Source organism: Acanthaster planci, linkage group LG03 (assembly GCF_054643075.1).
Source record: "Acanthaster planci isolate LZ-2023a linkage group LG03, COTS_SCS, whole genome shotgun sequence".
Taxonomy (NCBI): Eukaryota; Metazoa; Echinodermata; class Asteroidea; order Valvatida; family Acanthasteridae; genus Acanthaster; species Acanthaster planci.
This window is the reverse complement of record NC_141779.1, coordinates 12,646,845-12,664,372: the sequence shown is the minus strand read 5'-3', so window position 1 is coordinate 12,664,372 and position 17,528 is coordinate 12,646,845. Positions and strand designations below refer to the sequence as shown.

At 44.4% G+C, this 17,528-nt stretch overlaps 1 protein-coding gene and 1 long non-coding RNA gene across 9 annotated transcripts in view; both read right to left on the bottom strand.

Annotated features, from left to right (window-relative positions):
- The window catches only part of LOC110985749 (uncharacterized), a 52,420-nt gene extending 35,456 nt beyond the window's left edge, over window positions 1–16,964 (bottom strand). For 4 of the 8 annotated variants that reach the window (XM_022246996.2, XM_022247000.2, XM_022247003.2 and 1 more), the window contains exon 1: window positions 16,448–16,964. Coding sequence is in view for 1 of the 8 variants with exons in the window: in XM_022246995.2 (XP_022102687.1) it covers window positions 5,383–5,386 (4 nt within the window). In the remaining 7 variants the exon portion in view is untranslated. Of the gene's footprint in view, window positions 1–5,382; window positions 5,579–16,447 lie in introns of those variants that run through there. The other 4 variants (XM_022246998.2, XM_022247002.2, XM_022247008.2 and 1 more) reach the window with 2 other exon arrangements.
- On the bottom strand, window positions 62–3,042 carry LOC147799665 (uncharacterized). Its single transcript, XR_015424826.1, has 3 exons — window positions 2,747–3,042; window positions 1,421–1,507; window positions 62–830 (listed from the first exon to the last, which is right to left on the bottom strand). It is a non-coding gene; the product is annotated as an uncharacterized LOC147799665 (long non-coding RNA).
- Window positions 16,965–17,528: the final 564 nt, after the last annotated feature.

The window sequence follows — 17,528 nt, the reverse complement described above, 5'->3', positions numbered from 1 at the left end:
GTTATTTCCGCCTGATGCTGCGTAGTCCTTTATCAAATTAATGGATTGTGCCAAGTTCCAGTGATGTCAAAGGCCCCGAATCAGCCGAATACCGGAAGATCAACGGCCGTGCAAGAACCATGAAAAGTGGAGTGACCATATAGGGGCAGCTAGGCGGGGCCAAGGTGTTCTGAAATGACCTTCAGTTTGACTTCGATGTCTCAATACGCACGGCATAACTTGGATTTTCAACCTGGCTAAGTCAATTTCCTCTCTGATTCTTGGATCCTTTTTGAAGAAAGGTGACGGTGATTTCGGTGGGAGCCTCTGGTGTACAGGTACATGCGCGTGGTGTGGGTGTGTGTGCACGGATGGTCCGTGGTGTGTACGTCACCTCAGCAATTCGGAACGATGACAAATACATGTACATTCTGTTACTAGCGGCGACAGGTTTTCTTGGCCCCCGGAGAGGGGGCACGCAGGCCAGGCAAAGCCCGTCCCTTGAAGGGGCTCGCCCGTAAAAATGTACTGTCCGATTTCGAATCAAACCCTTGTAACAACCACCAGTGTCTGGAAATCGTTTCGATTGGTGTTTTGGCAAGATGGCACGTCAAGTGCAAGTTCGGTATTAACATCATGAGCGCGGTGGTTATTACACTGGCCAGGTCACATGGGTTTTTTCTCTACAAGAAACACATCCGATGTCATCTTCTATTCTAAAGCAGAGCAGGTAGAAATTACGGTACGCTAGTCAGGGGGCGTAACCATGTCGCCAGGCGGTAAAGGAGAAGACAGACTCCCGCGAGAGTCTAGGGAAACACCGAGAAATTGTTTTGTGAAGTTGGGACTTCCTGAAGAATTCAACCAAAGAAAATAATGCTGCTATAAATGGGACGTCTATAGAGCAAGCGGGAGAAATGCCAATAAATCATAATAAGTAAAACACATTTGCACAACGCAGGTCAGTTGAAACATATAAAAACTTCCAATTACGCGAGTCCCTTCACTACAGGTGAAGCCTCCCTGGCTTTAGTGTTGCAAAAATTATTTTGGGGCTCTGAATTCAAATCTGTTCCACTATTGCATTCGTTCGTAAAGAAAGAAGCTTTCCATTCGCTTGCCGCAAGTTAGGCCCAACGATAGCCGGTCCTTTGACCTTGCAGATACCTAACTAATGAGGTAGGGGTAATTTTTTCCTGTCCTGCAGTTTTTTTCCGGACAGTCCTGTTTTGTGCCTCCCCCTAAAGCGACCGACGAACGAGCTTAACTAACATCGGGTACCGGGGGTGGTATGGGGGACGGTTAGCCGGAGGGTTCGGCTCGCACACGACAGTGGGGACCATACACTTCCGAACTGCTCTTCCTATCTCTGGTCCCCAGCGACCTTCAACGCTAACGAGAGAAAGATGTGGCGTGGGCTCTGACTAATTGTTCTGTTTACCTCATTCCAAACACCGCGGACAGTTCCTTAAAATAGCTGTTTGCGTCAGCTGCAAGGCCTCGAGGAAGTACATTGGGTCTTGTCAGCCTACAGAATAATAGGAACATATATGAATATTCAAGTTACCTTCCCCTCGCCAAAATAAAGGCAGTGTTCCTGAGAAAAGGTTAAGTGGCTTACTATAGGTTATCCCTTTCCATCAACGTTCCTTAACGGTACCCAAAATGAAAAGAGCAAATGCATTGAGAAAATTAAAGCTCAGTTTATCAGTAAAACGACTGAAGATGGCTTGTTCGGGAACCTTTCAGTATTTGCGGCTGTTCTACGTTATAATGGAGTGCCCATAAACTTCACATTATAAGGCGCCCCTTTTTGATTCTACGGTTTTCATTGCCGAAAAAATCTTCCGATTTTGCCCGACCATGTCTGCAATATGGCCAAGAAAAACAAATAAAGAAAAAGAAGGCTCTCTCAGATTTTGTGGGAAGTAATATGCAGACACAAATGCCTTTACCTATCGCATTTTTAAGCAAAGCTTATGTACCCTTGAGGGATTTATCAACAGTGGACCATGAGTGTCTCGCCTCGCCCAAACTGGAGCGGGAGAACCTTTGAACGTCAGTTATGTCTGTTACAAACCTTGTTCGTTTCGTGTAACGAAACAAATGATTGGTGATTGATACTTGATGATTGTACTTTAATAATACTGGATGGATTTAACAAGTAATGGATTTAACAATTAATTTTAGAACAAGGCAATCATAATTATATTGAACACTTTGCGTCATTCTGTTTAACCTTACATGTGTTCATCTTGTATTGTTTTTACCCGCGATTTTTTTCTACCGCGAAACACTCCTACAAGGCCAATATTACATATAAACAAAAACAAAGAATTAACAAGATACACCAATAGAAGCAAAGGAGACGTTTCGCGAACAAGAAACTTTTCGAGCATAAAGCCGCGTCCAAGATACTTGCTTTTATCCTCGTTGTGGTGACTATGACACTAACGAGTAAATGTCTGCCTGTTTATCTCGAAACAGATCTCTTTAAATCTGGACAGGTTGGCCCTACAGTAGGACCGTGTTCGAATTGCTTGGCTACGGCCGGGAATAACACATGTGCTTGTGGGAGCTACAAGCCACTGGCTACATTTTTTTTTCCATAGACATGCGTTATAGGGCTTATTTGCCTAGGCTAAATGTGCTCCTGTATGGAGTCGCCAATTTAACACAAAAGTGGGGCCACAGCGAAGCGCCGCCCCTTGCCTCATTACCTCTCAAGCTGTTGGCCAGATACGCCGTTATCCATTCTGCTACTTACCAGGGTGGCCTCGCTTTCAAGTTTAAACCCAATCGTGTGAAAGAGGGCCACATGTGACCAAGTGACGGAGTCAGACTATCTAAATTCTTCGTCAAACAAGCATCCCGTGCGTATCGGCAATCTGGGTATAGGCATATACGCTCTGGGATTTTTTTTGTCCCTACCGAAGTGGCGGTTTGCAGTGTACCGCAGTCCAACAACAGGTTCTTCTGCCCGCCAAATGATGCGCGTCTCCGCGGCTGATGAGTCCATCTCCAGACTGCCTCTGATTGGCGCGGCCTCAACTCTCGAGGGCACGGCCCCTGGCCCCGGATTGGCTAAACGAATGTCACGTGAATTTTTTTCCTTGGCGCATGACTGATTCACGCAAAAATCGACTTGACACATTATGGAGAATTATTTTTAGAGATGTTAAAGACTTTGACAAACCACTGTACCCTTTTTGAACAACTTTTGCCGCCAAAATGATTTTTTGGCAAAAAAAAGACAATTTTCTGTCCTCTACCAAAAAAAAATAAATTAGGCAAACAATTTCAAAAACACAATTACATCTATTATGTAACTAAAATTACCCTTTAAGCAACAGCTAATCACAACTTTCCATGTTACGTCATCAGTAACGTCACTCACTGCCGTGGCTTTTATGAAAAGCCAGGTATAAACTCTTACTGGGAAACCGCATCTTGTATCTTTTTAATTACATAAACAATTACTCCAGAATACTTTACAAATGTATATGTGTTTTTGTCTTGTAAAAGTGCAAGTCACTAATTAGTCGCTGTGGTGTACAGGAATACAAAATATTTCAAAATGTCTATTACGCTTTACGAATACCGAAATATGCCGTAATTGTTACCGGTGAGTCTTGTACGTTGGATTAAATTCCAGCCTGTAAATTGTTTGTTTGTCGTATCTCCCGCGTTTAGCATTCTTGAAACCTCTGCGGTATCCGTATCACGTAATGTATACGATGATGGAGCCAGGGGGACTAGAGCCCGCTGACAAGAGACCAAGAAAAGAAAGAAGAAATATGTACACCCGTGTTTTGCAGTTGTACCGCGACAGAGGAAAGGGCGGAAAACAAAATCTTGCCACTTTGTGAGAAAGTGGAGAAACATGAAAGAAATTGCCGCAGGAATGTTTTGAACGAATTTTGAAAGACCGAGTGAGTTTTGGTAGCAGAGACCAGGGAGGTTGATCGTCCTAACCCGTGTGCCATCCCACACCCGCGCCGCTGGTCCCTGGTGAGGGACTTGAAACGTGCGTGCCTCGTAAACCAGACTATTTTTATGCGCCTGTTAGGTGTTCAGAATGCGAGCTCTTGCCATTCTGTTTTTTCGGTGCTACGTTGAACCCTCCGCTAGATATACGTACGCGGAACAGAAACATGGGGGCTTTCTTTTATGTATTGAGGCCCGAGGTATGTTGATGTTTTTTCGTGTCATGCATCCCAAAAGTTGACGTTGAAGTAAGTCCCTAGGGTTTCATATGGTGATCGCAGTAGGTTTGATGACTTCCCTTAAAACAGGCCAAAACTTTGCTCTGCAAGAAAACAGGGTTGTACTTGGTCACATGGTCAATAAAATTGTGGGGCGCAGTTCAAGTGTCAGTAAAGGTGCGGTAATAAAGGCCTGATTTCCATCCATATTTGCCTTTCTTTTGTTGGTTGTCTTCCGTGGGATGTTTTATTCTTGGACGGCTGTCGCCGAGGCGTCTTGCTCTCGATGCGCTATGCACTGCATATCCGGGCCACTTTAGCACTTAAAATGCCCAAGTAAATCCCTTGTTATGATCGTTGGAATCGGCCAAACCAAAAAAAAAAACAGCGAATATATGAAATTCCTTTTTTGAAAGAAACATGATAAGTGCCAGAGGTCGCCTGGGCCCAGTTTTTCCCCGTAAACAAAGCTACCAAAACACAGATGGTATTTTGCACATAAACACTTATAAAAAAGATTGCGCAGGGTAAATCTGAGGAGTGGGCGTGTCCTCGCTCATTCTTGGAAAAGGGGAAAGAAAACTTACCCACGTTAATGAGCATGTTATAGAATAGAGTTGGCGGCATGAGCATATAAAAACGAAAGTCGATTCCACCAAAGCTCGTTCTCCTAACCATTGAGTTGAGCTCTTCACATACCGCATTAAATCCAGCCATTTATTTCAGCTAGTGGAGTAGTTTGTTTCCCAGTTCAGAAGCTCCTTTCGAGAGGGCCTCTTAAAGTGAGAAAAGGGACCCGTGGTGCAGGCTGGGGATTCATCCCTATAGGCTATGTTCTGACCATGACACTCAGTTGAAAAACAAGCCAGCAGAAGACAAAATTGCGGTCACATCTATGTGGGTTGTATACTCAGAAGGCATGGAGGACACGCCCCAATGTATCCTAATTCAAGATTGGGTCGAGGGCTCATAAGTTGATTTCTTGACTACAAACTAAATCAGAATCCCCAGTCTAAGTGGCCTCCACATGTCGTGCAAACTGGATAGGTAGCTACGGTCATCCATCTTCTTGATGAACTAAAAATGTTCCAATTCTCTGCGACTCACGCATAGTGCCTATACACTATGTCTACCATGTCAATTGCATCAACTGTACAACATTCCATACAACTGCAAGTCATGAATGTAAATATCTTACCCATTACTTCGCAGACACCATTCTGTATCAACAGGTTTTCCCACCGCAGGACCACTGCTTGGCTCTACTAAATCCCATTTCAGTCCATCCAGAAAAAAAGGAAGTTATTTAAGACTGTGCGAGTGTAGCTGATCGGAGGGCTCCCAAACGTACCGGCAGCATGTGTAGTTGTGTTGGTAACAACACCCGACGGAGAGCCAATGAATAATGACTCAGCAGACGAGTTGAACTTGAAAGAATATGCCCCGTTTGAACTACTTTTGCAACAGTGTCAATTCGAGGGAAAATCACCTTAATTATGGTGACGGCTTCTTGGGTTATTTCGTGTCATACGTGTAGTTTCACACGTTTAAAGAAAAACACTTCTGCATTGCTTCTTCCTCTTAAGTGTTGTTTACTGCTACTGTTTTTATATAAGTTAATTTTGCCGCTGCCGAGTTTGCTAATGCGACAACTAATGCTGCAAATAATGATGATTCTAATGCTGCTGCTTCTACCATTGCTGCTGCTGCTGCTGATGATGTTGTTGCGCTGCCGCTGTCGTTGCTGTTGGTGTTGATGCGCTGCTGCTGATTTTGTTGCGCTGCTGCTGGTGTTGATGCGCTGCCGCTGTTTCTGCTGTTAATGTTGTTACTGCTGTTACTGTTGCTACTGCTGCTGTTGTTGCACTGCTGCTGTTTTTGCTGTTGTTGCTACTGTTGCAGCTGGTGTTGACGCACTGCTGCTGTTGCTGCTGGTGTTGATGCACTGCTGTTGTTGTTGTTGCTGCTGTTGTTGCTATTGCTGTTGCTGCGGTTGTAGCTGCTTTTGCTATTGCTGCTGTTGTTGCTACTGCTGCTGCTGTTGTTGATGCACTGCTGCTATTGCTGCTGGTGTTGATACACTGCTGCTGTTGTTGCTGCTGTTGTTGCTATTGCTGTTGTTGTTGTTGTTGTAACTATTGTTGCTACTGCTGCTGGTTTTGCGCTGCTGCTTCTGCCTCTGCTGCTGTTGATGCCGCAACTTAGGGAGTTTTCACTGCTTGTTATGCTTAGTTATGCCACGTCAAGAAATAAATGAAACTAATATGTCTGTGAGTTGTTTTCCGGGTTTGGTCGAAATAGAGGCAGCACTAGCAAGCTCCGGACACGTGCATTAATACTTACGAAACTCGCAAGCTTGGCAACATGCATAATAACAACTGCATCTGTTCAAAAACTTCATAAAAGTTCATTTCACACAAACCATGTTATCGATATCTATCTAATCGGCCATGTTCGACCCACGCCTACGCATGGATGAGTACAATAATGACGCTATGGGGTTTCCATTCAAAATCCAGGGCGAGCATTCTCTATTTGGACCATTAAAAATCTTATCATTACCATCATTATTAGGTACTGGTGCTGCTCGTGAAATGTCATCCCAACTCATCGACCTGACCTGTAGGTCATGGTAAAATGCGGTAGCTCATCTAATGAGTTTATCCTCTGAACAACGAAACACTAGAGCTCATTGACAAGCTCTGCACGGTTATGGATAGACCGGCTCAGCGGTTTATTGCTTGAGCTTACTCGCTGCGGGCGTTTCCTGAAATCTCAACCCGGGAGGAAGTTAGGTTGAGACGTGGGTTTGCAGTGGACTGGAACGAGTTTGAGGGCCTTCAGTTCGGAAAGAGTGAGGGCTTGTATCGATGGGTCGATCGTTGTATCGGCATGGAAACGTTATCAGCATACACTAGACGATGAATTTGTTTTTATCGTGGAATATGATTACGCTCATAAATTCACGAACCATTTTTGTGGTTTTTGTAGATGTGAGGGTTTTGGACAGCCTGACAAATACAGAAATACCATTTGAATATAGGTTGAGTAATGTTCCGTTACACACAGACGAGGTTGTTAGAAGTTTTTGACTAACAAAGTAAGGGACCCGAAACGGGACACCTATTAGTGCATTTATGGGTCCAAAGCAAGATGGCGACCCGATAAAAAAGGCTCACTGTGACCTCTGAACTGTGGCTGTAGCAACCGTCGTTGGAAACAGACTACCAGCCTCCTGGGAGACGCCAACTTTATCTTTCTTGACAAAAGAAAAGCACTCGAATTAATGCTATATATACGAGGAGGTTGCTGCGTGTTTTGCACATTGAGCAATTTTGTGTCTCGCGCAATTTACGGATCGCTTGGAGAACTGTCAAAAAGTGGGCTCCTTTAAGTTAGCTGTTGTTTGTTGCCAGGCTTGTGTCGGGCGCCCAATAAACGCTGCCAAAAAATGTGAGACATCAAGTTAAACCAAGCGCCGGTCTCAGGGGAGTTTGTGGCGGGCTAGCTCCACGGCTTGACAACGCCGTCGCCGCGCGGGTGAACTCTCAAATTATGTGGGTGGCCTTCGGAACTAATACAGATCTGACAGGGTATGACATTTCATTTCAGTATTTTTGCATCGTGTTTTGAGTTACTCTGATTAATAAGCCGATACAAAGTTGTTCAGGAGAACATATGAGATTGCCAATTACTTTGGAGTTCGGTGTTAAAGGCCGTGGGTGTCACATTGTCACTTGTTGTCCAGTTTGCCCCGCCCACTTCAAATTTGGTCTCTGATGCATGTGAAGGATTTTATCATTTTAATTCACTTTTATCATCCTTGCCAGTACAGCGTGGTAATTTTGTGCAAAGTGGTATTCTTCGGGTAACTAATTCGGAAGAAACCAAACACTTGACACAGTTTTGTTGTTCACAAACCCAGCAGAAACAAGTTTCTGGTTTTCCTCTAAATAGGTCGACTCCATTATCGCTGTCACTCGTCAAGCCCTGCTCACAAAAATATTGAAACTTATTCCAAGGAAAGACGCCTGAAAATAAACGAGCCGGGCTCCGCTGGGAAAACGTAGGGAGGTATAGTCGGGAGCTCGGATTGGTTTTGTCTAGTCTAGTGCACTGATGCAGTCATGCTTTTCGCGATTCATTCGGGGTTCCGTACTTGGCACTTTTTATTCTGAACGAAAGGTGACCGAGATTTTTATGAGAAATCTATGCCAATTTCTTGCCGTGTAGGTTTTTGCCGTGATGCCAAGGGAAAAACTCTCGCTTGCTTACAATATGGAGTGAGGTTCTGTTTGGTCCCTTCCCTACGAATGTAAAATAACACCTAAAGCTATTCGACCCAGTAATGTTGTTGAATTTGACCTAATAAAAAACGATCGGTGGATGAATGAATTACCTCAAAAAAAATCGGCGACTTCTGTCTTTTTGGTCTTCACGTGCTGAAGGCTGGCGCTAACAAAATCACTAACTGCACCGTCTATCGGCAGTTCGCAAATTAGAGCGGACGTTTTTATTAATTCATGTTTCCCGGGCTGTGTCAACGCGGATTATCCCCGGTACGCTAACAGATGGTGCCTGCTAGCGCATTGAGCGGTTGATGCAGGGAAGCCAGGGGTGGCTCTCGCAGTTTGCGTTGAGGGGTAAGTGGGTGTTGGTCATTTGTAGTAGATGATCCGGCTGCGTTGAGTGATGCCGGGTAGTTTGGCAGCAATTGTTGCCGTTGCCAGTGGCTAAGAAACGGACACAGGGGTGATCATCAACGGCAGAGTAACGGACGAGCCCGTGTACTTTCTAACTGTAAACACTGAACACTTCTGAGTGATCTTTTTTTTTTAATGGAACTTGCAACTGAAGACAAATGTAAATTTATTGTTTATTGTTATGTTATGTTCTTATGGGTACCAATCAGGTTAGTGCCTCCTACATAAGGGGAAATCATTAATTTCAAAGAAAACGAGTTGCCAAGAAATCTTTCAACTGCCAAAAATCAATGTTTCTCCTTCCGTGCCCACATCAAACGTACACCGTGATTGACTGTTTATGTCTGAGAGCACCCAGTGTTTGTGACAGTGTCCAGTAATACCTTTCTTTCTCTTAGCTAGCTGTGCCCGTCCGCGGCGATGAGGGGCACTCTTAACTGACCGGTCCGAGTCCGGGGTCACTGCGGGCCTCGGGGCTCCCAGCCCCGGCCCCCTTGCGCCGCCGACAGAAGGGCCGATCGGGGGCATCCGAGATGATTGAACTGTCCCGCGCGTAGACACCCCGGGTGTCCGAGTAGCTGGTGGGCTCGTAAAGATGCAAAAGCCACAACAGAAACAGTTTTCCTTTTGTCTTTCTTTTATTCCCCATTATACACAGTAACAACAAATGTTTGGCGAGACCGAGAAGGTCAGCCGGGCGAGTTGTCTGTCGGTGCACGGCCCTGAAGGGACGTTGTTTTCACGCCTCGTTGTTTGAGGCCACGTCAAAATGAAAGCCGATTCAGGAAAATGAAAACGCATGCAAAACCAAACAAACTTGAGGTCGGAAAAGTTCCGAATAACAAAGATTCGCAGAAATATAAAAATAGTGTGTTTGGTGGTAACAACTCAAAATGCCAGCCCAGCACTTATCGAAGATTAGTAGTTATCAACAAGGAAGGTTGGAAGGTTTTGTCAAAGTCTTAAAGATTTACTAATTAAGTGCAACAACGTAAATATCATCGGTCATTTGGTTTAATTAGCCACTTTTATTGAGCATTCTTGCCGTTCCTCATCCGTAACAATTCCACCACGCCCACTTTCCTCAACGTTACCACCTCGTAAAACATTACCCATTTGTACTTGTTAAAAGTCACTCACATGCATGTGCACATTATCTGCAGTTATTAATGTCTTCTGTTTTGGAGCTAAGGTGAGCGTTAATGAGGTTCAAACAAAAATTTCGCAAATCAAACAACAGACGATGCCCTGGGTGCTTCACAGATCTTCAAACTTCTGATGAACCGTTACAAAGAAAATATTTTGCCTTGACTAAAAAACCGCCACCTCCTACGCAAGAATGCGCTGGCACTGTGGCGGCACGGCGGGCGGGCCGGGCCGGCGTCTCGGCCTTTGCCACCCGTACGCTCGGACTATAATGTTGCCTCTCCTGGGAGGCTTCGCTCGCTCCAAATCACTCCATTTTTTGTTTTCCCCGCAAACAACCAGTACCCATGAAAAATTAGCCACTAAAACAATAGTTTGCCAGCTTGGGGCTTAAATTACTGTTGCTCTTTTGTCGCGGGAGGAGAGAAAAATATTCGGCCGGGGGCTGACGGGCTTTTTTGCATGTGTAACTGAAAACTTCCGCCCACTGCGTACTTTGATCTATTGTCGTTTGCTGCCATTCAGCGGGGCTTATTACGTGCTCAAGATGGAAGTTGTTACATTTTTGTGGGCCCATTTTCCCGCTCGTTCATTCCTGTGGTTCGCCACTTTGCTGTGAGGTCGAACGGCACACTCTAATCAAATAAAGTGTAAGTGTATCCACTTCGAAAAGTGATATGGTCGCTTTGTTTGCTTATTTATCTGTGCTGGAAAATTACAACCGTGACCTTTCTGTTTGCTTTGAAATTGCAAGTGTAAAGGTTTCTTTTGTTAGGGGAGCCGCTGATTAAAAGGAAAGACTCTGGGCAATAAGTGGAGAGGTCTTTCTGTAGTGGTAGTAACATCGACTAGAAAGTCGCGCGACAAAGTTGTCATATACCGCTGAAATATTACACTTTTACCCAGTTTGAGCTATGTAATCTTGCGTACGTTAGAATGGGGGGGGGGTTGAAAGACGCCAGGATCGACATTTTTATCACGGTGTACAACAGCTCGCAGGAAGAGATCTGGTTATGGGAATACATAATTTAGTCAAGAAATATTTACTGACTCTTACTTTATTTCTTGAAATAAAGGATTTCTAGAGAGACGATGAAAGCAATGTGCCATTAAAAATGTCCAGTAGGAGACACCGTCAATACACTGAGAATTAATCTTTGGGTGATGTTGCACAGGATGAAAGTTCCTGGAAACTCACAGACTGCATTAGGTTCCGTAGACAAACGCATCCCACTTTGACTTAATTTTGGCTTTTTGGCTCGACCGTCGAGGCTCTTGACAGTCGCCCACTGAACCCACGACAGAACAGAACACCCGGGAGAGAAACCGCCCGTGTCTTGTACCCATCAGGGCGAAAGCCGCGTGAACGATACTGACGCCGCCTAACACCTTAGGGGCCTAACACCCCTCATATTACAATACAAAGAAAATTGTTGCCAATCCAAATGCGGTGATGGTTGCGCCTAACGTTAACGAGTTTATGCCAAGACCGCTTAGGCACGGTGAGAATTGGCGAGCGGCGGTACCACACAGGGTACCGTCAACTTCGCTTTGGACGGTTCGGCTTCTGCAGAGTTCATTGACTGCGCTGCCAGAATTTTTTTGTTGACTTTCGATCCCTTGGATGTCATTGTTCTTTAAGCACTTCACATCGTGGCTAAATTTAAACTCGTTGTTACGCGTTTGCTTACTTTTGTCACGAGTCGCTGAGCGATTCAACTGCTGAACATGTTGCCATGCATAATTATATGAAGACATTGGCAGACAAACGCCAATAACCGAGGGCGCCCGTATCGCCCAAACCTGAGTTCCGAAATAATGCTAATTAAATCTGGGTTTTTCTGTTTAAATCATAGAGCAATAGGTCACACCCACTGCATCCAGTCACCCTATATAAACAGCTCCATCTTCAGCATCTCTTCAGTCTCCTGACGACGGACTGAGCACGCAGTCCGAAACGTTTAGTATACTCCCGGTTCTTTTCAGAACCACACATACTCATAAGAGCCTTTCCTCCTATTGCTGTCTTTCACCATGAATAGCCTGAAATTCCATCTAAATCATAGAGCTATTTATAAAAATTAGAGCAATGACTCATGCACAAAGTGATGCCTGCTGGGCGAATACATGTTTGTACAAAAACCTATTAGCAAGGCAATACGCAATAAAACTAACACACAATCAATAAATGAGCGTTGCTCTGCGTAAACAACGTAAACGCGTGCGCGTACGCGCTGCAGATAATTTCGACGTGACTTTTTAATCGGATTTTAGCGGTACCCGATGCGGGTTGCATTTAGAATACATAATTTAATATTCATTTTATCTTATTTCAAAATGTTCTACAAACATGCACATGGATCCAAAATGTCTGTACCCAGCACGGCGTCAGATTCTCCGTGCGGAGAATGAGAAGCTAGCACTCTATGGGTGCGTTCAATTAGCTTCCCTGAACACACCAGTGTTACACTCAAGGGAAGCCTCAAAATGAGGCTAATCGAACGCTGCAGTGTGTTTTCCAAGGCATTCTGGGAAAAAGGTCAAGTCCCCGCCACGTTCCATCATATACATGTACGTCCATGCTCGACGTCATTACACTCGGGCAGCCTCCAGAGACCCGCTCGCCAGCTGGGGTAGTGGTGGATGACACCAGGGCAGGCACGAAGATCACGTGGTGGCTAAACGAACGCTCTCGTGTAAGTTTGACTTACACGTGTAAGCTAATCGAACGCACCTGATGACTATCGCGTGCGCGCGTAGCTGTTCCCAAATCGCTTTGCACTGAGCATGCGCTGTTGGAATACCGAACTGTCTCGTTGTCAGAGCATAGAGCAGGGTCAGATTGCGCCTGACGCCCTAGCGAAAACGCTACCAGTTTGTGTACATTCAGGCGAAATTTAGTTCCACAGACGCATTCTGCACGCATGCGCACAAATACCCTTGGCGGCAAGAACTGTGAGCGGGACACTGAAAAGGTACAGAGGTGCGACTTCGATCATAATTTTCTCTCAGGTTTTCTGACTTTGTTCAAATTTTTCTTAAGAAAATCCCATTAAATCGTTTTTGCTATTTGTTTCTAATTTAAGTGGAACTTTTAGTGCTCTGTAAAAAGATTTTAAAATCACATTTTTTCCTTTGCGCACGAGACCGTCGTTTCGTAGTATGTATGGCCCCCTTCCATCATAAGCAGTATAAACTACACCGTTAGTGTTCTTGGAGCCAACCTGTGCATTTAAGAAATCGAACTCTCCTTTTCAGAAAAGATACGCTGGCCGGAGGTCTTGAGTTGAAGTTTTGTCACCCGTTCGGCCGGTGGGGTTCGGTGAGCGATCGAACAAGTAGGTAACGGACTTCGCGTATATGGCGCACCAGTTATGTTACAGAGGGCGCTCGACTGTGCAACCATGGGAGTAACAGCTACGTCACTATCAGCTGGAGCTGGATGGAGATTTCGTCGAAAATCATTTTAAAAAATATCCAGAGGGAAATTCAAACGCTACTATGACGAAATGATTGCAGATGGAGTAAATGTTTCCCCAAAACGGCGGGCCTATTGTATTCCTCTAGAAGCGCATCATCAGTGAGCAGACAACGTGCTCAAAAGTCTTTTGATCCATCATGGATCAACATAATTCTTACACAATCGTGGGTGGGCACCATTGTATCACTTGCACTACACTCTACGTGCCTCCCCAAACTCTTCGAAAACCCTTGTATACCTCATTAACTGCATCTCCATTTTTTCTTCAGCCAACTAGAGTAAACAACTCCGGACTTTTTGTCCCCTAAACGGAGCAGACAATGACCCTAATCAGATTCGCTTTATAAAAGCTCTTGTTTGGGGAGATTACTGGTTCAGCGGGCGATGTTTTCTAACCTCAGCGTTTACGAACAGGTTCCTGGCCTGCCGAATCTTCGGCTAAATGGCCCTATCCCGCACAAGACAACCCCTTGAGCGACCCCTTGAGTGTTGTCTGGACTATACAAAAATAATGGTTTTGGCATATCTAGTGCTGTGCTACCGTTGTCAAGGTACACCTTGTGGCAAAGAATTATGGTTCAAAGCTTCAATTTCAATACTAGTGTTTGTTTTCCACTAAATAAGACGAATAACTTATAGCTGTTGAAAAAAAGCCACAATGACAGAACTATCAGCGGTAATTGATATCTTCGGGTTGAAAAAAATGCTTATTTCATGTTTTTGATTCTCAAACATTTTGCACTACTTGATATTTTTAGTTCGAACCCTCATTTGAAAATGCATTAGCTTCATATTGTTTAAATTCTACATGCATTGCACAACACTTGCAGTGACGTCGCTCTTCATTAAAATTAGTTTTTCATAATTCACGTTTGTCTTAGATTTCGGAACATGAACGTTTGCAGGTGGTGGCTTCAGGTGAAGGTGTACAGGTTTTTGTTTCCATATATCGTGACCAAAGACAATGGTATTTTGTCAATGATATGTATTGGGCAATATGCTGCAATTCATCCCATTGTTTCGTATCTATCCCGACGACAAGTGCACTCGAAAACTGATCAAGGTCCAACCCGCAGTCACTCAGACGCCACGTGCGCGCAACACTCAACAAGCACCCAGGTTGTCGTAAACAGCGCTGCCCTCGCCTGTCTGGCCTCCTTGGTGAAGAAAATTTCTTGACGAGACGTAATTGTCTTGTCTTCTGCTGTTTCATTTCTTGGAGAGACAGGTTTAGCAAACACAATGTCGCAAGAACATCTCCACAAAATGCCATTCTAGCCGACGTCACCGCACAATGAAGAGAATGAAATTCCGAGTAGAAGTTCTTGTCCATTCCGGTTGGGACAAGTTACAATCGTGAGTTGGCTCTTGAATATTGTATGCCCACGGTCAATTTGAACTTTTTAGTCAAGGCCGTAATCAGTAATGAACCCACTACATCCCTGGAAAATCATTACGACCACTTGTCCTGAAATAGCTCAGAATAATAGACCTAGACAGAATCAATGTGCACAGAAGTGCACAGTAGTTATCCTACGCAAACAATAGAAATGCACTTGACTATTACAGGCTGTGTAAAATGTTTACTTAAGTCAGACGTTCGATGTCTGATTTTTGTTTCATTCCCATTAAAGGTATTAATCTTTGTTGTTATTTTATGTGCTGTATTTGGAACCAGTTACCATTTGATAACTATCAGTGAATTATGCCAAATATGGGATATTATAACCAAAATAAATTCAAGGATTCAGGGAATAGCTCTGAAAAGAGCTGCAGCTGACAAGCTGTGCAAAGAAATCTGCAGGTGTAAGTCCAAATATAGGCGTGCATGATTCTTCCAATTTGGGGGGGGGCCAAAAATAAATAAATAAATAAATTGCTTTTTTCTGACGGAGGAGGTGAGAGTGCTGGGGTTCAGAAGTGTGTACCAGACACGCCTCCGGTTGTTAGCTTGTGTGGCCATAACTAAGAGCTAAATTGAATTCGCAGAGGAATGAAGCTCAACTCTGCGTCATACTGACAAATGCAACATTTATAACTTCGCGAGAGGGAAGCCACCTCCCCACAAGGTCGGCCAAGCATTCCGACCTGAATGGGGCATTCTCGGCTGCGTCGCCCCGTATCGTTCACGGGTAGTGCGCTCAAACATCTCCAGTGAAAAGACACCCCTAATCCCCCTTGCACACCAAGAATCGTCGAGGTCGTGGAGTTAAGCATTAAAGAGCCCTTTGATGTGCTCAATCTTCCGCCAATTGTGCCAGCATACCGAGAACACGCCGATATTAGGCCTAAATTGGTATGATATACAATTATGCATCTATTCAGGCACAATCAAATAACTCATCACTCCCATAATCATTAAGTGCAAACTTGAACATTTGACTTCGTTAAGTTCCAATGACAGTTTAAAAAATCTATAAAATAACAGAAGTCACTTTTCAGTTTAAAAGGCTCCTTGCATGTTTCATTCACTTTCTTGGGGGTTTTATTCTAAGGGGAATCGGGACATCTGAGCATCAGTTCTGTAAAATCGACTAAAGATTCACAGTTCCTTGGTTATGCCTTCTGCGACTGATGCATATTTTCAGATATTCAAAGCCGAACATTTCAGAGCTATAATATCAAACAGCAATAGGCCTATACCCACAAATGAAGTAGAAGTATAAAAAAATCCGAGGGATTCCTGGCCTATATTTGGTCACAACTAATAAACCACGTTCTGATTTCCATTCAAAATTCGGAAAACAGTATTTACGACCAGGACAATTGACCATTTCCTTCTAGCAAGCCGAATGGCAATACAAAGATTTATTAGATTAAGGTTTACAACACGTATTTCCATTTTAACACAAGGCACGATTATTAAGTTTCCTATCACTAAACGGACCTGTCTTGTTAAGAACAAAGAATGAGTCAGATCAGAAGGCACCTACCTGCTTCTTGCTGTGTTTGTTCTTACGTGTAGTTACTTCTGTCCCGCTCCAGACTTTGGACAGTAGTATTCCACACAGAAGAAGATTTCTAGTTCAGTCGCCACACAGATTTTATTTTCAGTTTCTTGTGTTCTGCAGCCAGTTCTTGAGATTCTGCTGGTTCGCTGCTCGAGATGCGAGTGAAAATAGTCTGGGTTGTGACAAGAGAGATTCGGGGGGAAGTTCCAAAGGTCTCGGTGTCTTTGGTGGATTCTCAGATCTGGGAGCAGGAGGGCCTGGAGCCCAAGTTGGAGGGGGCACCACGAGGCGGCCAGGTCAGCACCGTTGTCACTGGGCGGGCGGGCCCGCGCTTCACGTCCTGTCACCGTCATTTTCTGGGGCTTTCTCTTGCCTGCCCGCTGGCCCCTCCGGTGGCGTTTATTCAGACGGCCCGAACAATAGTTGCGCTAATCCCTGGCATTATCAGACAGACAAGATTGACTAATAGTTCATTCACTCGCTGCGGGATTCGTTGTGACTTGTGCTGGCTTGTTAACTTTCAACCTTTAGTCTCTGATGGCCTGATACCTGTTTATACCTGGGTAAATCAAAGACTTTTGTACTCCAACCAGATCGCAACGATGGTAAAAGTGCATCTGTCGCACGTGAACACATGCAGACAAGAGCATAGATAGGATATCCCATAAAGAGGATTCGAAAAGCTGAAGGAGGTATTTCCTTCAATTAACACTACAGATGTTTGTCGGCAGGATTCAGCCGACCTTCTCCCACCATGGGATGCACTGCAAGCGCCCGCATTGTTTGATGTCTTTTTTTGGTTGCAATCGAGAAATGAAAGTGGAATAAAACTTTCATCGTTTCGAAAAACAAGTGATATATGCCGTGTCAAATTCTGTCTTGTTTGTCCCTTATTGAACCACTCTCTGTAGTTTCAGTCCGTCTCTTTGTCCGCCTATCTCTGAACCAAGTTTAGAAACAAAGGGTAAAAAAACTAAGGCAATACGTGTACATGTAGTTGTTTCTCAACTGTGAATATCGCTGTGTTTTCAGAATGAGGAAGAGAAGAGAACGAGCATCTAAC